Here is a 25900-nt window from a genome sequence, read left to right on the forward strand (position 1 = left end):
AGTGAAATAGCACCATACAATGACAACAGCACGTCTCGCTTTCGTTTGAAGAATGAGTTTGTTGGCGAGACAGTCAGCACTTGTAATAGTCTAATTTACACACAATTGGTGCCAGTAAATTATAATACTATTTTATAGTATTAAGATATTAATTTATGTTATTATGAAATGTTGATTTAGAGTATGAAAATAACAGGGTATTTATAATGACATACTAGCTATACATTTTCTACCTAGTGCATAGATTGTTTAAACATACCTCCCAAAACTACCCCAAAGTATAGGCCTCATCCGTACCCTTAATAATTATTAGACAAGAAATCGTATCGCTATTTTTATACAAAAATATATCTAACTTTGAGGACAACATCTATATAGTGATATTATCCTAATTAACGTAATTATTGATTACGATTTTTGAAATAATAAATTATTTAAAAGATGTCCGATAAATAACGATGTTTGGTAGATTTTAACGATACTATTTTAAATCGTATATCAGAATAACACAATCAATGAGTCAACCATTCATGTTTGATCATATCAGCTGCTTTTTCTGCAATCATAATAGTAGGAGCATTAGTATTTCCTCTTGGTATTATTGGCATAATGGAAGCATCGACAACTCTAAGCTTATGCACTCCATATACCTTCAAAGTATGATCAACAACAGCTCTCTTATCCCAGTGAGGTCCCATTTTGCACGTACCAACAGGATGGAAGATTGTTGAAGTATATTCTTGCAAACAACATGCCCAGTATGCATCAGTATTAAATTTAATATGCCTACAAGCAGGTAAAGGATATCTGCTGTACCTAGCTCCAATTTTCTTAAAAATATGTGTCTCTTCTAGTTTTAACACTTCACGGATTCCAGCGATCATGACTTGAAGATCTGGTTGTTTTGTAAAGTATCTTGGATATATCAAAGGCTGTCCAAATAGTGGATGTGTCATATTGAGTGTTAAATATCCTCTACTCTTTGGTTTTAAAAGTGTTGGTCTAGCTGCGATTCCATCGTAGTAAGAAAGCAGTGCGACACTGTCTTCAGAAGCAGTCGCTGGTGCATTTAAATAGTCCATAACTCCTTGTCCATCGAAGTGGTATTGAATATCAGGTAAGTCTTCAGATTGTTCTAATTTTGTTTGAATGAACACATTACAGTTTAATGCACCTGTCGAACTGAGAGGGCCATCTTTTTTCTTGGCGTAATAATACCTATACACTTCGTTTTGCCTTTCGGTTTCTGTTACAGAGGTAGCTGTATGATTTGACAGTAAAATTAGTACTGAATCTGTTGTCACGTGGTCTTGTAAGTTGTAACCTACGGCTAAATCTTTAATTTGTTTTATTTGAAGAGGAGCGAGGACATGTTTGGGTCCAATTCCTGAAAGCATGAGTATTTTTGGTGAATTTAATGCTCCTGCTGAGAGTATGACTTCTTTTTTGGCAAATACTTGAACACGTTTGTTATTGACTAAATACTCTACACCGATTGCTTTCTTCGTGTGGTGGTCAAATAATATTCTAGTGACATGTGCTTGTGTTCTGATCACTAGATTTGGACGTTTGTTTCTGATTGGTCTTATGAATGCTCCGTTTGTCGACTGTCTTCTTCCGTGGATTGAAGTGGACTGCAGTATCATAACTCCGAGCTGTCTCTCAGCGTTGAGGTCGACGAGCTTGAGGCCAAGTTCTTTCCATGCGTCAGTCAAGACGAAAACGTTCTTGTCAATGTATGGGAAACGTTCAACGTTTTGGTAGCCGCCCGTACCGTGGTAATAGTTGTTGTGGGCTTCGTGATCTTCGTTGTTTTCAGATTTTTTGAAATACGGAAGAATCTGAAACAAAAAAAAAATAATTTAAAAAATCTATTATTTTTGAAAATTGTAAGAAATACAATGTTCGATTCCAGGAAAAGCATATGGGCCAACACAGAATGAGGGTTTTATTAACACAATTTTTACGAAGAATAATAATTATTGTTAGCCATTTGCCCGATCTACTGAATTAAATACACGCTAAAAACAATTGCATTTTTGACGGCCGCCATTCTATGTACTAGGAAAACGTGAGTGTTAAACTAAACATAAAAAACGACTAAGCTTTAAATTCATATAATTTTAAACTTTTTATTTGTTTACTTTATGGTTGCTGCGTTATAAAAAAAAATAAAAAAGAAAACTCTCCTAGTGGAACTGATTGATAAACTGGAAAAATTGTTTATTGTAAATTTAATGAGACACTCAAAACATGAAATTATGTTATATGCATGTGTGTGAATATGAATATTATTTTTTATGTGACAATTTTTTGAATAAGTGTGTGACTCTTTCCACATTAGCCAACTGGCCAGATATGCATTTAGATAGATGCCAGCATTGTTGAATATACAGAGTAGATCACAATGTTCTGATGAACTATGAAAAGCTAAGAGGGCTTTGAGTAATATTTTATACTGAATCTGTGATAAATCCTCGCAGTTTTTTTTTTGTATAATTAAATAACTGCATGACCGATTTGAACTGTTCCAACGCCCTCTTTGATATTCCGACGAATCGATATCTGCTTCAAAAAAAATTGTTACTGGCGTCCAGGTCACGAGGTCTCGACGAAACAGACAATTAATGACACGTGTGGTTTAAGAGTTGTCAGTATAATACCCCGTTTACACGTTGCATGGATTTACTGCTGACAGTACGTATTATCGCGGCCATAACAAGAAAATGTAGGTGTAAACATGCAAGATTGCATGCATGAATCAAAAAAGTTCGGAAGCTTGTGAATTTTCATGCGAGAGTTGAGAATTTTTCGAGCTGCGCCTGCACAGTACAACGATAGTGGCGAACCTGCCGACAAAAAACGTAGTACAACGCAGAAAGACTCATTTTGAGGTTAACCAATTTTTACAACCTGTCAAATAGTACCATAAAATGACAACATCACGTCTCGCTTACTCTTGAAGAATGAGATTGGTGAAACAGACAGCACTTTTACGTGTAAACGGTTATTGTCACGATAGCTTAAAATACACACCATTGCTACCAGTAAATCAATGCACGTGTACAGGCGCTTTAATGTTATCTGATTATTGCGATTGATAGTAGGTATAAAAAGGTGTTATTGTACCTCGTCATAGCTCCATCCATGGTTTCCAAGGTCAGCCCAATCGTCGTAGTCCTGTTTGTTTCCTCTGATATATATCATGTAGTTTATGGAACTCGATCCGCCCATAACCTTCCCTCTGAAAAAATAAAACGGAAGAGAAAATTAAATAATATTCCTCACGAATTAGGCTCACACAAAAGCGATATATTATCTTATTTTGGTAGAGCTGTCAATAATTTGATACACAAAGTTAATGATCCTGTCAGGCATTTTGTAAATATAATAATAAAGATATTATTATCAATAAGAAAACGGTATTAATACCTAACAGTATCGTGAAGTGAAATTATATTATACATATTCATATTATAATATGAACCTACCAGTGGCGAAGGGTGAAGGTACGCTGTTAATATCTGGCTTAAATAGTGCACACTAAACTTAGTCAGTAATACGTATTTGTGTTCATTGAACTAAGACTACAATTTACAGATAGTGTTGGTTAGTTTTTAAAATTCAATTAAACACTGCGAAAACTAAGCCATAATAGATAACGGTCAAATGTGTCGCTATATTTCAAAATCAGCCAAGTCCACCTTAAGGTATTTTTTAACTTTTTTGTGAATTGCTGAAGAACTACTGCTTTCTAACTTTTATTGTCAAAATGTGGGGTTTATTAATTTTAAATATTCTATACTCGAAATAATATAAAATTTCACCCTTGTGACTGTGTATTTGAGAAAACAAAAAGCTATTTTTCTCCTATTCATCTATAATGGACTTGTGCTGATTTTGAAACCTAGCAAAACAAATAATACTCGTATATCTAAAATAATTATACCATTAAATCATACACAATTTTAGATATTTTATAGATGGAAAAATATTTTTTATCTATTACAGTTTGGTTTAGGCAGGGTTTAATGAATTTAAAAAAAATAACCAACAAGATGTGTAATATGTATTCTTAATCCAACAAAAACAAATAATTATGAATGAAAAGTATGCACAATTGTACCGAATCGCCCAAGCCCCAAAGTACACCAAAACTATTATGGTTTGGTAGGGTTGGTAGGGACTAACATAGTTTATTGTGGACTATTTATGTCGGATCTTAACAGCCTACCTCCACCCTTCGCTACTGAAGTCTACCCGATATATTATCATTGGTTATATTTGGAATCGATTATGTAAAATTAATTCCGATGAAAAATCAATCAATTACTACTTCATAAATGTAATTAATTAGATCACATATGACATTACAATACGATTTTATCCCACGTGACCTTTATTTGACATTATTAAACATACATAGATGCACTGATTTTCCGCATAGAATATTATGCTTTTAGCGAATTTCGCATGGTTTGAACGCGTAAATAACACGTTTTCGTAAAACAATCAGGGCGATTGATTTACCGGCCTATTGTATGCAATCAATGACGTGTCGACGGATTGATGCAGGCGAGTTCAACTTTAACGTGGAGTCTGTAGGATTTTCGCTTGTAAAGGCATTTCTAATGGCTCGATGACATTGAGCTACTTTACAAGCTACAAACCAGCGAACTTACAATCTGCTTATAAACTCGCCCAGTGTCATCATTGAACTAGCTAACAAGCAGATTGTAAACAATCTACCGAGAAGAGTTGAAAGCCGGGCTACTTTACACGCTACACGCTGGCGTGTGGGCAGATATGCGTCTGCGCAGTAGAGCGATAGTGGCGACCTTCCGGTAAAAAACGAACTATTCAATACGTCCTGTTAAAATAATACCAAAAATGATGGTTTCAACTCGCTAGCTTGTTGGCTTCTGAGCGAGTGGAAAGTTTTGTGTGTCATCATCACAATCGCACTAGCTGACTTGCCGACAAGCAGCTTGTAAAGTAGGTCAATGTCACTGAGGCTTAAGAGTGACAAAATTCAAACGTAATTGCATAAATTTAATGTCAATTAATACTGACTACTTGAAATCGAATCGAATTGAAGTGATGAAAGGAAGTATTCGAAATTTTAAAGTTTACGAAGGAAACAAAAGACAACTGATATATTAGTCTATGACAGGTTGCCATTGTATAGTAAAATATATTTAGCAGTTAGATATCATAAGATTGCATTGTAATTAGTGGTTAAAAACATTGTTCATTTGACACATTAATCACACATAGCGAAGTTGGACATTGAATTGCAATAACGAAGTCTACGTTTTGTACACATTGTAAAGTTTACTGTATTGGGCCACCTTAGATGTTGGATCATGTTGGAAACTGACATTTGGGCAGCAAAAAGGCAAACGAAGATCTGGTCGACGGTGTTACAAGATTGGAGGGATAGTATCAAGTTGGCTTAAAGAGCTGTGTCTAAACCAGACCAGAGGAAACTGGATTGAAGCAAATTCTAGAGGAGGTAAAATCCACGTAATGTTGTAATGCAAAGAGAAATAAGTTATTGTTATGGTTTGAAGTTATTTTTATTTTTCTACTTTAATTGAGTAATTTACTTATCTTCGGAACGGTCGACTATAAATTCCCATGTTACGATGATGGGTTTATAGCCTGAAACAGTTGCCAACGTAAACGACTCGATTAAAGTAGAATTAACAAAATAACATTCTTTTAAAACTATTATAATGGAGTTCTACCACGTAAACTCTAGGCTAATTTATAAAATATTAGGTACTTGTTTATTTAGTGGAAGCTAGCGGCAAACAAATTTTTAAAAAAGTAGCCGGTATACAGGATTATTAAATTTGTAAGGTTAGGTTAGGTTATCATTTTTGATTTTTGCCGAAATCTGGCTGGCTTCTAGTAAACAGATTTGTACCTGATAATTTTATTTTAGCTTTGAAAAATAAAGAAATAATTATACGATTATACTTATGTTGTATATAAAATCCTGGGAAACCTTCATTAAATAGATTATTGTATAATATGCTATAGGTAATAATATTTCTATATCATTATCAAACGTAGATATCAAGAAAAAATGGTTATAACATTATCTCATACCAAAAGTAAGACTATTAAAGTTTTTCCATTCGATAAGAATATCACAAGAATCTTTTCTTAAACGAACAAAATCACTTTTCTTTTTACTTATAAGATTTTCAGGGAAACCCCGTTTATAAGAAAAACCGTGAAAGTTAGAAGTGCCTATCATGTTTTCTCGGTTCGAATAAGGCGGTAACACTTTGAAAAAAAAAGACCTCTATCGCGGCAATTAGTAACGCCTCTTAATCCAGGTGGTGTATAAGCAGTCGGGAAAAAATTCCATCCAATTAAATCTGCAACTTCAGACTTTATTTGTGAACCATTTCACTTTCCATTAGATTTTCAGGTAAAAACGACGTAAAATTTAGTCAAATATGTCCGCTGTCTGTTTTCGAACAATAGCCCAGGTTCAAAAAGCGGTCATGCGGGTAATTCGAGATTTTTCTTTCTATTTTTTTTATTAACTTACAATACACTATCTCGAAATTGTATACTCATAGTTGAGAGTATATTGAATTAAATAATAGACAACCGAAATAATATTCTATTTCGTTTTGTTTTGTTTTTTTATTATTATAAGAAAACAAAACAAAGATAAATGTCATCTGAAATATATTTGTCATTTCCTTCCGGCTGTAATACTTTGCCTTAATAGTTATTAATATGTTATTTTTTTATTACAAAATTAGAAAGTAAGAATTAAAAATAAATGTTATGATCAACGGACACGTCGGCTGGGACTGCCCGTTGATGGGATCCGACCGAGCGGAGCTGTTTGCCAGGATCCGTCCACACACGGGCCGGATTGGCCACGCTGACTTGATATCAACCAAGGCCAACTTTGAGGTATTTGAAAAATTTGCTGCGTCATAATATGGAGGACGGAATAATACCGATACTTTTCAATTTATGACTCCTCTGTTTCGGCAGAGTTTCAGTACACGGGTAAAAAGGACACTTCATGTCAAGATAAATGACGGCAGAGCAAGTCAAGATTCTTTTTATATTCTAAAACGCTTTCTTTAAGAATTAAGGTGCATGGTTGCTACATCAGTACCCTGCACCATTGCTTTGAGACAAGAAAGTGTGGCACTAAAATCTTTTTATTTTGACACATTTATAGCGTCATGGAAGGTGGCCGTGCACAAACCGCGGCTGCGTATACATGGCGGGTGGAGATGAGGTAATTCAAATCAAGACGGGTATTCATTTTTGGTATTTACTGTAGTTAGGAAAATTTAAAAAATTAACTTAACGCATCTTGTGTTTGAAAACATTTATTTCATAATGTAGAGATGAGTACAAACAGATATTGAATTAAAGAATCTAAGCCAATATTATCTTTCTTAAAGTACTTTTTTAAAACAAGGATTGGTTGATAACTATTTGTCAAAGTAAGCGCTTATGTGGTTAAACATTTTGTGACTACCCTGATATGCAGTTATCTTGGTGGTCTTCTGTTTCTATCAGAGCATGGTGGAAGTCGGTAAGCTCATTCATTTCATCGCTCCAGCGCACTGATATTTTTTCTGCGTCGCCTTCTCTGGAGGCTACCCAAACCACTAGTCTCTCCAGGTTATGCGGTTCACACTGAATAATATAACCAAAATAATGCAGAATGTATCTCAGACAGATTGTTGAGAGCCGTTTATTTATCTATAGTCTCTGGATAATTGACTGGTTTATAATATGCTTGTCCAAGAAAAACGAAGCATTCGGTGTCAACATCACATTTAAAACGCATTAATTACCTTCTATTCCCTTGCACTCAGAGTCTGTGACTTGATACTGTATACAAATATGGAGAATACAACCATAGATTTGATGGCAACTGAAATAATTCTTAGATTCTTCCATATAGTGGCATCTGTGCGCGCCTAATTATTTCTGCTTCACTTCCGCCTTTTCCGCTAATGGTAAATTCCAGTTAATACATAAACTCGTCCAATGTTTCTAGACTTTATACTGTACTTACTGCGGGGCGCAGGTAGAAGGTTAGCTCATCTTCCTCGATCCAGTATAACTACTCTGTAAGTTCTCTTTCATCAGAAGCGAATAGCGTGGTATCATCAAGTTATTCATTTTCGGGCCACATATTGTTACTCCGCCATGCCAATGATCTAAGGTTTTTATATAATATCGTCTCTGTTCTGGCAGAACACACTAACTGGAGAATACTAGTTTTGAGTAATTTAACTTTGAAGTTGTTAAAATGTTTGAAATGGTCTATCATGTGAGTTTATTAAGTAATCGTAAAAAGGATGACTTTAAAATAAAGACTTTTTATTTATTAAGAAGGTTTCCAGATGGTAAAGTTTGAAATAAGGACCATTTTGGTATAACTAACTCATTATCTAATTTTTTAGAATTGCGTATTCTGCCAGAACAGTGACGATATACATGCTTTCCATTTGAATAACTGGAGAGATAAAATATATCCCCGACGGTCTCCATTATCGGTTCGTAAATTTTCAGCAAATGGGATACTTAATGGCTATATTATATGATCTATATACATAAATGTAGGGGACGTGTGACTTAATTAATTGTAGGATCTCTTAATCCCGTAAGAACGAGTGCCTAAGTGTGCCATATTTGTTTGGTTATTTTATGAATGACCACTCGCCAAGAGGCACTCTTTGATACCGACGAGTAATAGTAATAAAAATGAGTCAATTACCTGGCCCATCCACATCCTCCGGCTCTCCTGGAACGGCAGGCTTTCTTTTCGGGCTGCGTCCTGTAGTTCCAGTCGAGGTTCGATCTCTGCAGCATTGGGGCGAAAGCTGGTACATCAGCCACTTCGGGCTCTTCGATTCCTGCTTCCAATAATAAAACCTGGAATAAATTAAGACAATATTTCAATCGAGAGTTTTTCAATTTTTTTTTATGCAGTACCAAATACTTTTATTTCAAATAAAAATTCAAAATCAATTGACAATATTTCATTCTTAAGTTGTGTATATTATTTCAGTCGCGAACCACAATTTGGAACTCGCGGTGCAGTGCGTAAGGGACTGAGATCACATCCCGGGGCTTGTGATAGTTGTTGCAATACCTACCAATAGCAATGTGCATAGTTTATTTTTTTTGTTCAAAGACAGGCTGTAAACGGCAAAGGTTGTAATAAGCTGTATGTTAATGTATCATATTTTGTACAAAACTTCTTGACATCTACAAATGATTATTGAAACCAATCTTGAAGTTTCTAAGAAAATAATTAAAAATTAGATTATTTAAAAAAGTTTTTTCTACTTAAATCGTATTTAATTTGAGATTTTTTTGCAGGATGACTGAAGATAAGTGGCTATATATGCACAGTGACCCTCGTCTACATACGGAATGCAAACTACCTCAGTTAAACGCGTATTTGCTAGAAAGCGCATTTTGTTAAAAACCATTTGTTAAACCGTGTCTGTTTTGGTCAATTGCTTAAAATTATAATAATAATTCATCGAGTCACAGCCGGTATTATTGATATATTATTATAATGTTAATACTCTAGTTATGTGGTCCGTTAAACGTTGGGTTTACATTATATAACATTGTTTTTTTTTTTCAATCGAAAACGCAAAGAGCAAATAGGAGAGCAAAAAGTGTTCACTGCACCCTCATTCATTTTTTTTATATTAGAGTAATATTTACAAATTCAAAGATAGTTATATTAGCCGACAAAGTATCAGGAAATGATAACCAAAAAGAAACCAGACATAACGGCAAAAGAATTCCTCTTAATATCAAAGAACGTACCTACATAATAAAAGGAATACGTGACGAGGTTCTACTAAAACTATGTTCTTCACGTAATGTCCTTAGGGCACCCACTAAAGAAGTGTCTTTCTATCTCTCAAAAAATTTTCCAAGTGTTATAGTTATGATAAATTATTGTGGCATTTGGATGAGACAACTATTTATTTTCGATCCATTTTTGTCAACAACATATTCGTTCATTGTATGATACTAAACGGGATACTAAATTTTAACTTTATTTCTTTTATTGGTGGTAATTCATGATTACTCATATGAAATTAGTTAATTATTAATTTGTATTTTAATTCATTGGTTTGCTTCATTAAGTATCTGTACAGAAATTTTCGTTTGAGTTTATATAATGTCACAATAAACATATATAATTTTAAAACATCTCATTCGTATGTACCTAATAGATATTTTTTTAGAATAAAAATACGACAACCGATGGGACTTGAATATGCAACCGCTGGATTCGCGTCAGTATGTATGTTCAATGTATATAATGTTACATTATCAAACATTGTGAATTATTCGTTAAATAAAAGAAATAGTTTATTAATGTTATGACAATTATTATGATTGTCAGTATGTACTAAATATTTTTAATGAAATAATCGTAAAATGGGAGTATATTCACATATTTACATCACTATATTCGATCTAAAGAGGATCGTATGGGCCTCCACAGAGTGGAAGTTGTATTAACAGATTTTTGTTTTTACTAGAAATGAATGTAAACTATTTGCTCAACGTAATAGGTCCATACTCTGGGATCAAACAAACATTAAAAAACTATGTAGACAGGGCTCGAAATGGACCGGAGCGCACCGGAGCGCCGTTCCGGTACGTGACATCGATAAAATTATCGCTTCGTCTCGTGGAAAAAATATTTTGACCATCTGAGCTAATAGGCCATATAATAGAAAATGTAACACATTTATTTTTATGAAGTGCATATAAAATTTGATAACTATGTAAATATCTTCAGAAAATTGTCGAGCGCTCCGGTTCGTAAACTTTTCCATTTCAAGCGCTGTGTGTAGATATATACATTGCTTAGACCTGGGATTTGAAAATGGGAAACACGAAATTGTAAGGTGATACGTAATTGTTCTGCCATTGTGGGGTGGAGATTATATTAGATGTTTGAAAAATGTAATTTTTTAGAACTTGAAATTCTCCTAATCGAAAATGATATAAGTAGCAATGTTTAAAGAATGCTAGAAAATTAGGCCCCAGTCTCCCACAAACATATTGTTTCATATTTTTTACCCCCCAATAGAAATTACATTTTTGAAACTCTCTATCTATTTCGTTAAAAAATAAATTCGTTGAAAATTATCAATTTATGTATAATGTTTAAACGGAATATTTTGATTCTCAAGAAAAAAACGAGTTTATATTTTGATATTATTGTGTCACAAATCATCACATTAAATCAAACCCCTCTCCAACCCTTAAGGCGTGACGCCATATTATATAGAGTAAAGACGGTCCGTTAGACGTTTGTTATGACAATAGTGTTTCGAAACACTGCGATTTTTGCTTATTCAGTGAATTTTCCTCTTAAGTGTTTGCCGAAATAACTTAAGTGGTAGACTGCCTCGATTCGTTGATCCGTATCTACCCTGTAGCGAAGTGTCCTGTAATATCTGAAAATCGGTTTGAGTGGATAACAAAGTTGGTAAGATGGAGAGGAAGAAAGTGGAAAAGGAAAAAGAAGAAGTAGATGTGAGATTACAAGCCTTTGTTATGATTTGGTTCGCGTCGTTAACTTTCGCTGCGAACATTTCTGCCACGTGTTCAACTTTTTCCAAAGATTTTATCACCTTAATATAATAATGAACCATAAAACCTGGGATCTGTTATGTAAGCCAACGGTATGGGTAGGTGCCTATGTTATTAATTTGTTGTCAGCAATCTTAATTGTTTGATATATATTTTGGCATTAAGGTATATTTTGGTTATCGATTTTTAAAGTGTTTGTAAATTAAATTACTTATAATATAGTGATTGTTTTCAACTTTTTTGTAATAGATTATCAGGTTTAAAAACATTTAAAAGTATGTATATAATAATAACATAATATTATGGTCAACACTGTCAAGTGATTGAGAATTTGGTTTTGACCAACATCTGACAAATTAAGTTATTCGTGAAAATTGGTTCACTTAATTTTTGAAACATTTACTTATTACAGTGTTTTCATGCTTATGGGTCTATTAACCATTAAATTCATATTTTTTATATTGTAAAACAATACTAAACAGCAGTTGCTTGCAAAGTCGATTGTATTCATAAGTCACTATTATTATTTTTTAAATTTGTTGACCAACTGTAAGCTTTGAAATTTTGTCTGTTTTCAGTATTTATATTATTTAATTTTTTAAATTTATAATAATTAACTAGGTACCTCCCTAATATGATTGTAAAAAGCAATCTATTAATTATTTGTATTTGCGATTATCTCAAAATGGTGGTTTATGGACGTCGCCAAATTTTAAATCAAAGCCTCAAATTCACCAGTTGTTTTTTTAATATAATATGTCTGAATCCAGAGATTATAGAGTCAATTAAAAAAAAATATAACATTAATCGCACAGTGACTTTTACCAAATATCATCATGTGTCCAGAAATACTTGTACTTATTCCACCATTCACATAGCTAAAAGGTATTGAGAGATCTGTAACCGATTGGGTGCAATCAATCGGTCCCGCGCTTTGAGAGTCCTCATACCCTTAGTGAACAGAAATAATGAAACAATTCATTAAAGAAGAAAGAAGAATATTTTTTAAAACACTAAGCCCCTGTGCAGTAGAATCTTAGATCTCTGGGGAAAAATTGAGAATGATATGTTTCTAAAAATGTTATTTAGGACCACTGTTGAAAAACACATTCAAAATTGGCTCATTAGCATCATAAAGATGCAGTAAAAAACAATATTTTTAGATAAACAGAAGTGGATTGTTTTGTTGTCTTGCAATGTAAAATGTCCGGTAAATTATTTTAATATAGGTATACGAAATGGTAAAGGTTGTAGGTATTCTGTTAGGACGAAATATCGATTGTTCAACGGGTGCGTGCTACCTGTGCTCCTGTATGGCTGTGGGACATGACATCTTAGTAAGCTTCAAAGATCTTGGCTTTTTAGCTTTGAGAATCGATGTTTCGGCCGAACATTAGGGGTACATTGGTACGACCGCGTTACAAACACCCGAGTTTGTGAGCGGACACAACAGAATTTGGTGATTGAGGTAATCACGATGAGACGTTTTACGTGGCTGAGACATGTGTTCCGGATGTCGCCAAAGAGTGCGATACTCCCGTACCTATGTGGCACAGCCTCAATGTTTCCGTCGTCGTGGCCGGCTCTCCCTCACCCTGCAGCGTTGCTACAAACGCGATCTACGCGCTGCAGGTCTGGTGTGGCGAGAGGCGCAAGAGTTGGCGATGGATCGAGGGAAGTGACACGAACTTGAGCTTGCCTCATGCCCCAATGCTGGGTCGTGACATAGTGAAAGAAGAAGAAGAATTCGAAATGGAGATTTTAAGAATGAACTATTCACAATACTTAATATAATAATATTATATAAGACCAACGCACACACGCTCAACGTTTTTGTAGGCTGTAGCTGTAATAAATTTTAGGTTTTTTTTTTTTTTTTGCTTTACAAGCAAATGAAATGTAGGTACTATTATTTTTAATAAAAATGCACCTATAATAATAATTAATTATAAATTAAGTACTGTCGGTCACTAAAGATGAAAATTTGTGGAGAGGGGAGCTTTGGATTTTTTTTCTGATTTCAGGGGCCGTGGGTATGAAAAAGTTTGAGAAGCACTGAAAGTTATTATTACCCTTATTCAAATTGCCAGTTAACTGATGCGTCTTTACACAATCGTAATGTAAGTCAAGTTCTCTATTATAATAACGGCAAGTAAGAATAAAATAAGATAATAATATAATAAGATATAAAATAAGAATAAGATAAAAAAAACTTTTTATATACAACGTTTTTAAATTTTCTGTTGAATCATATAAACTTGACTTGACTAGCTTAAACGATCAAAATTTTTTTTTTACTTGATAGAAATAATACTGAAATGTCATATTGATTTCCACAATAACGCACGTATATATTAATAATTTAGTTGCTAGGGGTGGTCCCTTTAGTAAGCAACCAATAATGGTGTCGAAATAACTTTTCATACAAAACAGAATTAACTGAAAATGAATTCAATTCTACTTAAAGATGGCTAAAAGTATTAAAAATGCATTGGCGTCGTGTTCTGATATATTCTTAAAGTTTCAAATATCTAGCAAGTCGAGAAATTTGCTAAAAATCGATTGCAAGATTTGAACCGGACAAAGAACCACCGGACAAATAAGTATACGAGCTAAGAAAAACGTTGTAATAAAAAAAACGTTTTAAAAAATAAATTAGAATAAGTAATTAGCGATTATTACGCATTTTTTTTTCTATTCACACGGTTGTAATCCTCGCGTTGCCTTGTATGTAAAAAATATTGTATGTAAACCTATAATATAAATGAAAAATGACACGTAGCATAAAACAAATAGACCTAATCATTTGTAGTGTAACAATTAATTATTTAGAAGAGTGTCTACAACATTGGAGCATAATCGGATAACAGACAATGCCATTGAAGATTAAGCGACCGGAAAATGTCTTTGAAAAGTGAAAAAAGTCGAATGTGGTAGTTTTGCTTCACGGAGCAAGTAATGTTTAGTAAATCTCGAGTGAAGCTGATGAAAATTGCGAGGGAAATTGACCAAGACCAAAAGTTTTCTTCAAGGTAAGTGGACGGTGCACGTGACTCGCTGAGGTTCATAATCACTTAGCATAATTACTGGGTCATAATTATTGTATTTCACCTTCAAGGACTTCTCAATATTGATTTAACGAATATTATTTGTTAATTTATTCACCGATACTAATTAGGATACATTTAACCAGCAATCAATAGAAAACTATTTAATTGAGTTGACTGTTTAAGACTCATAGTTTTATGAATACTTCTGTAGCTAATTTGTTATTTCATAGTGGGTAAAATTAATTAAATACATTTATTTAATATTTCATAATTTCAAAGCCAATATCCAGCTCGAGAAATAAACATTACTCCTTTTTTGTTGTATAAAAACAGCCTATAATACGATCAATAAATTCATTTTAGTCTTCAAATTTCAAATTCAAATTTATTTATTTTTACATACAGAGAACATTAAAAATTATAAATTTAAGATGTTCACAGCATGATGTTTAAAAACAAAGAAATAATATTAAAAAAACAGTGTAAATAAGAAATAAATATATGCATAAAAAACAATATAATATAAAAGGTAGAAAAATCATAAATTATAAAGCATGGAAGCACACCGTATGAGCTAAGTGGAGTTTTAACTCATCCTCACGTAAGTGGAATATATAACATCCGAACAGATTTGGTTGAACAGAGTTATTGCCCTCCCAATTGGCACCGGCAATTTTAGGTTAGTTATGCACCTTGGGAGAACAAACAACTGATGCTCCCGATTTATAAGATAGTTATCAGGGACACATAATACCACTAAGAATGGCAGAGTTCTCATTAACACCACGTATAAGTCGAAAAAATACGTGGCCAAATATTGATATCTTCTAGCATTTAAACTACAGTATGTAAGGATAATTTCGTGTTCTAGCAGAGTTGTTAATTATGATGGAGGGATTCTGTTACCTGTAAACCTGTGAATATAAAGGAGTAATAAATTCTAATATTATTAATTAAGAAATCATTTACAAGGTGGAAATCTATTTTATAGTGATAAGTAGAGTAATAATAGATAATATTAAATGTTATTAGTAATATACTATTGTAATTATAATACTATGTATCACAATATTAGGTGGCTCACATAGTCCAATACGCAACTTCTCATTTGTGGATTCCGGGCTCGGTTCCCGGTGAAGTTACAATACATTTTATTTGTGTGAGTTGACGAAAACCTGGCTATTTTTTTATTGTTTCATTATTACAACTATTGTTTCACACTACTGAAATACTGTGATTTTAAATCTCTTGTCCTATTGTAGTGTTAAAAAAGAATATTAAAATGAAAAATGCTTTAATCCCTAAGAGAGTGCATGGGTAGGCACTAAGAGACATGATAGGGGACGTTAGGTTTCAGTTTAGTTTAGGCAAATTCCCAATATTTAATATCATTTTTAGGTAGAATGTATGAAACGTACGTCTTTAGTCTTGGCAAAAAAGTTGCAGCAGCAGATATGTTTAGGACATCAACACGTGATACGCATTTAACAGCTTAAATGTCAAATGAAATCAGTCCACTTTTAGGTAAACATTGCAAAGTACAAGACAAGATTCAGTCATTCAGGGAACAATTTCTTTAACATGACCAAGAAAGTTATACAGGCCACGCGAGGTGAAAAGAATAGAGTAACAGATTGTATTATTTTTAATATTTTTTTTGTGTGACTGACATTTTATTTAAAAAAAAACTTTCAGTTCTCTGCAGTGGACAAAGTGTGTTTATAAAATAGTAATAGTTTTTATTCACAGATGCCACTGCTAATATATAATAATATTAAACATTACATTAGTTCGAATAGAAAAGTAATATACACATTTAAGAATTTCCATCATCCATTTAAGGGTAAACTACGAGAAAGTCCGCATGACCTTGTCATACCGCTTGATTTGCATTGTATCATTCTCTGTCTGCCGCAGGAGTAAGAGAAAGAGAATATGTGAATACAAGCGCTTTAAATTGCGTCATATTTTTCTCTAACCGTCGGGTAGTAAGTTCTTTACACAGTGATAACATGTTATAATTTTAACAAAAAATAGGAAATTGTGATGGTGACTATACACGTTGTTGTTTAATTTGTAACGCATTAGTGTCCTCAGTCAAATATTATAGTACGTTTTTTAAGTTGAAGAATTATAAACAGGCTGACAGAACTCTAGCCTGGGGGCTCAAGCAGATCAACCAGTTAAGTGAGATAAACACACACCACAAATTTGTTTTATTTGTAAAAAAAGTCGCCTGCGACGCTATTAGACCACTAAAATTTTATTTTATAATTACTTTTAGTGTGTTTCCTGTATAATAAAAATGACTATTTATCCAACATGGCGAAGGGTCAGAATATGTTACTTGGGTATCACAAAAGGGGTTCGCGATCAGTACTTCATACTATAATATGCTATAATATATACTTCACCCTTTACAGGGCATACCCTTTATTTTACACGGAACCCTGGAGTTCCGCGGAATATCATTTGGGAAACACTACAGTAGAACATTACACTGCCATTAACTTTACCGATAGGTCGGGGGGCCCGCCAAACATCGTGGTCTGGGGGCACGCTTCAAGATGTGGGGGCCATGATTATAAAGGAAGGATAGTAGAACACAGCCTACTTGAAGTTGTCTGTGAAGCCTGCTGTATGTCATGGCATTGATATTATATTATTAATTATATAAGCATATGTTATTGAATCATATTATATTATAACAAGAGTTTGAAGTTCTCTGTCAAAGTGGTAAGTGTGAAATTGGCACGTTCCAATATTAAACTGTGTAATCCGTGTCATGCGAATGCTAGTGGCGGAATTTTACTGCCCTACAGTTACAATGTAGTGCAACTGTCAAATGTAACAGAGAAGTGAAGTAATAATAATAGCGATTGAGCAAATTTACAAACTATCGATTCGATATGCAAAACTGGAGACACTTCCGCGTTACAATGTTGCCAGTTTGAATTAATAAAAAATATAATATGATATTGTTAAACATGTAAATTGTAAGCACGTAAAACATTTCACCGTGGAAAAGTTCGCCTCTATATCGTATACTATACGGTCTCCAATTTTATTTGATTCGATATGAACATTAATTCAATTTTCATAGCTGATTTTGACAAAATTCATGAATTAAAGAATGAAAATCTAACCTAACAACCAGTATAACGGCTACTTTCAAAATTTGTTTGCTGCTAGGTTCCTATAAAGTGTAAACCGACAAGAACCGTGTTTTATTTCGACATGAATTTTATGTCAGTGCTATACGACCCAAAGAAGTTGGACGATCTTTAATTTAAGTGTGATACGGGGAACTGCATACGTACAAGTTTCCGGATACGATTGTTAATAAGGCGAGACAAACGTATTTTATTTTTCACGTTATTATTATAATGAGACGCACGGAGAATCTATTCTCTGATGAATCGAAAACAATAACTTAAATGTTATTATTAATTATTCGATTCTTCTTAAGTTATCCCAGTTGTTTCTCACCTGGGCGGATTGGCGACAACAATAAAGATCGTATCTCAATATTGATTTGATCGGTCCAAAGTGGAAGCATTCTTCATCGTCATTTTTTGCCGCTTACGAATACCACATCCTCTGGGAATGTCCTAAAAGTGTACGGAAAGAGAAAAACTGCTTAAATCGTTTCAACCAGATCTGTGAAAGTCTGTTCACTTAGAATGGTCGGCAGTTTTGTATTAGCTTTTGTTACTTAATATTGCCTCTACGTGCTCATCTCTTCCATGGGTACTCTTAACTAAAAGTTATGTAAATTCAGTCAAAGTACATTTGACTGCATGGGGACCTCAGTCTTGGGTAACTGCTCCCCAATGATAAAAAAATGATGCTTCACATCTAAACTTAGGGTTTCGTGATATGCCCGATTAAGACCTGGTGTTATGTGGTCCATTAACTTCAATGGCAGTCCTGTAATATTATCATAATATCTAATTAGAGTGTCATTACAGTGTGTACGGAAAAGGAAGACCTGCTCAAGTCGGTTCTACCAGTTATTGGACACATCAGGCAGTACGATTTTGTTGCATATAGAAAATTGGCGGCCTCATACTGCAAACGTAAAGATTTTTTCAATTAGATTGTTCGTCAGTTTTGTGTTAGCTTTTGTTACAATTTTGCCTCTACGTGTTCCTCTCTCCCATAGGCACTCTTGACTTACATTCATGTAAACTTGTAAACTAAGTCAAAGCACACTTCAACGCGTGGCAACCTCAGTCATGTATAACTGCTACCGTGATATTGACAGTTAATGTGATGCTTCACTCCAGACGTATGTTCTTAAGATATTATATCCGCTTAAGAACGGGTTCGTGTATCATGGGGCTGGTGTGGTTTGGTGGAAGCCATCAATCCCAATTAAGACTAGTCTCCAGAGTCCAATATTTAAAACGATACCACTGATTAGTATACATTTTAGTGAAGCTGAATAATAATGATGTAATTGAAATTAAATATTATATCGTATAAAAAACATAAACGAATGCTTAAATTTGATTCCATGGATTTTAATTTGGTTTTTAGTTTTATTGAAAAAAGCGTTACTAACATAATTAATTATTTATTTTTCAACAGTTTCTTTGAAATAAGCTGTTAGTCTAGACAAAAAAAAATTCGCATTTTTTAAGCCGTTACGGAATGATTTTATAAATTCGACAATACATTTATTTCTATTACATTTTTTGGTAAAGGCGCGTTGACACGGTCCAAGTACGATCCAAGTACATTTGGACCGAGTGCCATCCAAGCGCACTCGTATGAGACATCTTCATACTAATTATTCCTATCCAAGCTGCTTGGACCACGTCCTACTCATCCAAGTTAGCTTGAATAGGAATAATTAGTATGAAGATGTCTCATACGAGTGCGCTTGGATGGCACTCGGTTCAAGTGTACTTGGATCGTACTTGGAGCGTATCAACGCGCTTTAAGAAGATAATATATTTACGATTTTTCAGTCAATCGACATTCGACCTTAGACTCATACATAGTTAATGTACACGCTGTAAAATGTAATATCGGGTAGACTCAGCATTGTCTGCCAAATTTTTTTAGTCCACAGCACACTGTGGAACGGGAATTCGTTTTGTGGCACACCAAATTATAATTAGCCAAACAGTTATAAAATAAATCTTAGTACTTATAGGTAACACTATATTTTATCAATATAATATTGTTTTATCAACATAATATGTAATACATAATATATATAGGTTATATAGAAAATATTATTGTAAGTATAAGGGTGAAATTAATTTAAAGAAAGAATTATGTCAAAATGCATCAAAATAAACACGTTACTCCTTCTCTAAGATAATATATATTTTTTTAGAATTATTAATACTTAACCATGTCCTTGATTTTTCGTAATTTTGAACAATCACAATATACACCCAGGCTTTGAGAAAAACACATTATTGTGTCTTCACCGGGAATCGAACCCAGAACTCTCGGGTGGAAGGCCAGCGCCTCACGCACTGTACGACGAGAGCGGCCTCTAACATAATATTATGTAATCATTCCGTTTTTTTTAATATTCCAATGAGTGTCAATAACCTAATTCGTAAAGACACGATGATCCAAAAGGCAATAGTGTCAATCTATGGCAGTAGTAGCTATTCGAGGATATTGTATCCAAGCCGAAAGCCAAAATGCTGACGACTCTAATTAAAAAAACGAAATTGTGTGCAGGATCTTTATTAAGTCTGTATTTTTTTCCCACTGCACCGTTGTATTTTGCAAAATTATTGTTGAGTCGTTGGTACATTTTATAATAAACTAGCAAAAAACATTTAAAAAATGAAGTAGGGAGGTTTTATACTATCCTTTGTACAACATTCTGACAAACCAGTATTTCCCTGTATCCCTACCTACGTATATATATTAACTACTAATCACAAAGCAGAGATTTGAGATCACATGATGATTATTCGTCGACGACTGTAAACGAATGATGACTGTTTTAAATAAACAATATAGTATAATTTGCAATACGGAACAATTTACAGACGTCATCTTTCGCAGCACACTTGGAACCTCTCCCGGCACACTAGTGTGCCGTGCCTTAAAGTTTGACAGACACTGGGGTAGTATAAAATATAATACTGCTTATAAACATACAATACACGTCATATCGTAGAAAAATCAAAACTTCATTTTTTCGTGATAACTTACTGATCTATGTGTTAGATTATTGTATAGCCATGATACCTCGGAAAAGATGTCATTTAATTACTGAGTGAAAATAATTTTCTCTATTCAAATCGTATTTTTATTAAAATGGATTCAAAACTTCATTTTTTTTTAAATTATATTATTCCAAAGATATTTCTACAGTACTAGTATATATATGTAGGCATATTTGACAGTACGCCCTACAATAAAAAGCGTAAAATATTGCGAGCACTTTGCATGGTTAAGCATTTTTTTGTGTCGTTAAAATTTGAAAGTAGCAAGATATTTCACGTTTATATGAGAAAATAAACATTTCTTATTACCTACCAATCAGACCGTTTCATATTATTGTCTGATAATTTTAAGAATTACATAAATATTTTAGCGTGAAAATGATATTTTTTTCAATATCTACATATTATTATGAATCAATTTCAAAAATAGTTTAATAAAATAACGTTATAAAACTATGGCCACACAGCAAAACTGTATTGTAATAAAGGTATAATAGTAGTCATATGTATTGGAAATAAAGTCTGGACAAACGGGATATTATTTGCTATTTCAACTAATAGTAAATTCAATTATTAATTTATGTATTAATAAGAAAATAATAATAATGAAACTGTACATTAACACACTTGATAACACTGAATTAAATCAATATAATTAAATATAAAACTATTGCGAAGAATGCCTCTTGGAGATATACCCCGTATATATGTGAATGGACTTACTGCTGACAGTACGTATTATCGTGGCCATAATAGAAAAATGCACGTGTAAACAAGTATTATCGTGCATGCATGGATCAAAAAACTTCAGAAGTTTCTGAATTTTAACGCAATAATTGGTTGATGCGTAGTATAACGATAGTGGCAAACCTACTGGAAGAAATACGAACTACACCGCACAGAATATTTTAACGTTTACCGATTATCTATCGAGCCTATCAAATAACATCATACAATGACAACATCGCATCTCGCTTACGCTTGAAGAATGAGATTGGAGAGACAGTCTTTTACGTGTAAATCGCGATAGTTTAAAATACACACTATTGGTGCCTGTGAATCCATGCACGTATACAGACGCTATTATACGAGGGTGGGTCAATAATTCCTTAGAAAAAAGCATTAAAACAGTTTTTATTTTTGTATTTTTTTTTTATTTCTCAACATAATCTCCTTGGAGCTCAATAAACTTGGTTAGACGTTTCTCAATTTTTTTTAAACCGTCAGAAAAATAAGTTTTCGGAAGGTCCTCAAAATAAGCATTTGTCCGATCGATGACTTCTTCATTTGAAAAAAAACGTTGTCCACTTAGCCATTTTTTTAAGTTTGGGAAAAGGAAAAAGTCACTGGGGGCTAAATCTGGCGAATACGGTGGGTGGTCGACCAATTCGAACTTCAATTCTTCAATTTTAGCCATTGATCGTAAACATGTGTGAACACGGGCATTGTCCTGATGAAAGAGGATTTTTTTCCTGTTTAAATGAGGCCGTTTTTCTTCAATTTTGTTTTTTAGCTGGTCCAATAAAGATGCATAATAATCCCCTGTTATTGTTTTTCCTTTTTCCAAATAGTCAACGAAAATAATTCCACGTGCATCCCAAAATACAGTAGCCATAACCTTACCAGCTGATTTTACGGTTTTCGCCTTCTTTGGACATGGTTCGCCTTTCGCAATCCACTGCTTTGACTGTTCTTTCGTCTCGGGAGTATAGTGGTGTATCTATGTTTCATCTACAGTCACAAAGCGAGGAAAAAATTCATCCGGATTGCGTTGCATGAGCGACAACAGGGCTTTAGAGGCCACCACCCTATTGCGTTTATTGTCGACTGTGAGCAAACGCGGCACCCATCTTGCAGAAATTTTTTTCATGCCCAATTTGTCATGTAAAATAGAAATGACGCTACCTTTTGAGATCCCTGTAACCTCAATTATCTCATTCAACTTTAATCTTCGGTCACTTAACACCATATCGTGGATTTTATTGATCATTTCTGGTGTAGTCACCTCTACAGGATGTCCTGAGCGTGGTTCATCCTTTGTTGATGTACGACCACGTTTAAATTCATTTAACCAGTTATAAATAGTTGCAAGTGAAGGAGCAGATATGCCGTGAACTAAATCCAACTCATTTTTTATTTCCTTTGCTGTTAACCCTTTTATATTAAAATGTTTAATAACAGCTCTAAACTCAATTTTCTCCATTTTCCATTTTTCCATTTTCCACAAGCAAATTTTTTTTAAAATGTACGAGAAACACACAACAACCCGACCAATCTGATTGAAACTTCGCAGCATACTGAATCGGTAGTGCCGCTGCATGAAAACAAACCGCTTACAGTACTAGTCGCGCCACCTGTTGGCTTTTCTAAGGACTTATTGACCCACCCTCGTATTATCAATTCGTCTATATCTATTATTTATGCCCTTTAACGCCCCAGATCCCTCCAGCGCTAACAATAAACAACCAGCGTCAAAGCCATATGCATGTTGCATGTATGTGTGTTAATAATCAAAATACTATTTCCCACATCTTAGGATTTAATTTCAGTATCAATAATTCACTGAAATTGCGACATTTCTTCAGTGGCGCGTTTGGCGACGTGAAGGCCCGAGACACCGACTAATTTTGAGGCCTCTCACGATAAATATAAAATAAAAACGAAACAGGAAGAGGAAAAACAGATTCTTCTCGAATTGCGGCCACGACGAAATCGCTTTGAAATGGTGTTAGTGCCATTTCAAAGTAGTGATACCAACACCTAAATGAGTCGCCTATACTGTCAGAAGAATCTGACACTATTCTACCACCTCTTATCTACAATCACGTCATAATATGTACTGTAAATGAAAATAACTATCATGGTAGATGATAGTTATTTTAGATGACACATAATTACATTAGTTACGTATCTAACTTTTTGAGTGGTTATGTTGTGGTTCGGTTCCTCTTTAATTTTAGTTTTAGGGATTTTGTTATCCTTAGGGTAATATTTTATACTTACTCAATTTGTGAGAAATATACACGTTTTTAAAATAACGGTATAATTTAATAATTATTGTATGACTAGTTTGTACCGTATCGAGGCCCCCTTTTAATTCTTTTAACGAATCCATTGAATCGACTACGTCAAAGAAAATCGCCGCTGCGTTTAAAAAAAAAATACTAATCGGAAAATTCTGTAATGAATACTGACAACCCATACAAATATTGTGTTAATTGTTAAAACTGAAATAGCTATCGACTTTAAAAAACATCCTATAGAATTTAATATAATTTATATTATCATTTTTAAAATGGAATTCTACTTGGTTATAATATATTGTGTAGTAATATATATTAAGTGTTTTCAAAATTATGTATGTTATTCAAGTCTTTATTATCCTTTTTTTGACTTTCTTTGTTATTTAGTCTTGTTAAAACGAGACGAATCTAAAATAAAAATCAAACTGCTTTGATCGATAATAAATGATGATTACAATAATACATCGGTTCACATGTCTATTCTTACGATGGTAATACTTCATTTATTGTTATAAAGCTTTAAATAATGGAATGTAGTGTTCAATCGACTGTGATATCTGTAGCCGTTTTAGACTCGTGCTATCGATTCAAACAAATACCTACGTGTCAATCTAAAACTCCTAATCAATTTTAATGAAACGTTTCGGTAGACAGTGACACAAAAAAAATAAGAAAACAAAAAATTCTCAAAGTCGTTCGTCGGAATATTATTATTTGTGTCGGGTCGAATGCAATTATTTACGGTACGTACAACAAAAATAAAACAGAGTGCCGCAATTTTCGTTTGTCGCCGGGTTGCAGACGCCGAGCAGATGAATTTTTCAGCAGAATTACGACCATTATTTCATACTTTGTTCTTCTTTGTTAATGACACTGTCAAATTTTAGAAGAAATATAACCAGACGCTAAAAACGAGTCGCGGGGCAATAGTAAAATTTCATTTTTTCGATTCCAACCCCTCCCCGGTTCGGTTTGAATTCGAAAAAGGGTGCACTATTGCAAAATATAATTACCTATAAAATCACATTTAATATTCAGACTTAAGCTATTTTTGTAACCATTAGAGTATATGCTTCTTTGCACTCCGGCTCTAGGAGGAAAATGATGTGCTTAATTAGTAATATATTCTATAAATATATTTTCAACATGTATTATCTATTTATTTTTTAATACTGCATAATATATATTTTAATATTACACTCCACCACCTGTTTATTGATTTTAAACAAGCTTTCGACAGCGTGAATAGGGATAAGATGCTGCAAAGCCTAAAAATACTGGGAATCCCCTAAAACTAGTAAGGTTAATAAAAACCACACTGACGGATACTCAAGCAGTTGTCACTGTGCAAAATGAGCAAACTGAAAGCTTCAAAATCGAATAAGGTGTGAGACAAGGGGATGCGCTATCCACTATGGTATTTAACCTTGTGGTGGAATCCATAGCTCGTGAAACCAACACAAGAGGATTGGTAGATAACAGTACAACGCAGATGTGCGCTTATGCTCGCGACATAGTAATTACAAGCAGATCCAAACAGAGGATGATTGACCGTGGTGGCACTATGAAAATAAAAGCAGAAAACGCAGGGCTGCAAAAAAACTAGTCAAAAACTAAGTATATGGTCAGCACACGCGATCAGGTACTGTTGCAGAATATAGACATAGAACATCAGGCATATGAAGGAGTGGACAATTTCACGTATCTTCCATCCCAAATACCCAAAATAAGACAGCAGAGGAGATAAAAATCAGCCTTATCTCTGGGAATAAATGATAGCATGCCTGAAAGCGACTGGTGGGGTCGAAAATTCTAGGCCGAAGAAGTAAACTTCTAATTTATAAAACAATTATAAGGCCAGTGGTCACTTATGGTTGTGAGACTTGGTGCTTAACTCAAAACGAGGAAAACAAATTAGCTGTCTTCGAGCGCAAAAAACTCCGAAAAATCTTTGGACCCACGATGGAAAATGGTAACTACA

At 33.8% G+C, this 25900-nt stretch overlaps 1 protein-coding gene across 1 annotated transcript in view; it reads right to left on the bottom strand.

Moving 5' to 3' along the window:
- Window positions 1-512: 512 nt before the first annotated feature.
- Window positions 513-25900, bottom strand: part of LOC147074905 (glucose dehydrogenase [FAD, quinone]-like) — a 58450-nt gene continuing 33062 nt past the window's right edge. The window contains exons 2-4 of the mRNA XM_085943267.1: window positions 8780-8937; window positions 3130-3244; window positions 513-1841 (exon numbers count right to left, since the gene is read on the bottom strand). Of these exons, the coding sequence (XP_085799393.1) occupies window positions 513-1841; window positions 3130-3244; window positions 8780-8937 (1602 nt within the window). The remainder of the gene's footprint in view (window positions 1842-3129; window positions 3245-8779; window positions 8938-25900) is intronic.

This window comes from Rhyacophila brunnea, unplaced genomic scaffold (genome assembly GCF_057557595.1).
Source record: "Rhyacophila brunnea isolate RB1 unplaced genomic scaffold, BYU_Rbru_1.0 scaffold_15, whole genome shotgun sequence".
Lineage (NCBI taxonomy): Eukaryota > Metazoa > Arthropoda > Insecta > Trichoptera > Rhyacophilidae > Rhyacophila > Rhyacophila brunnea.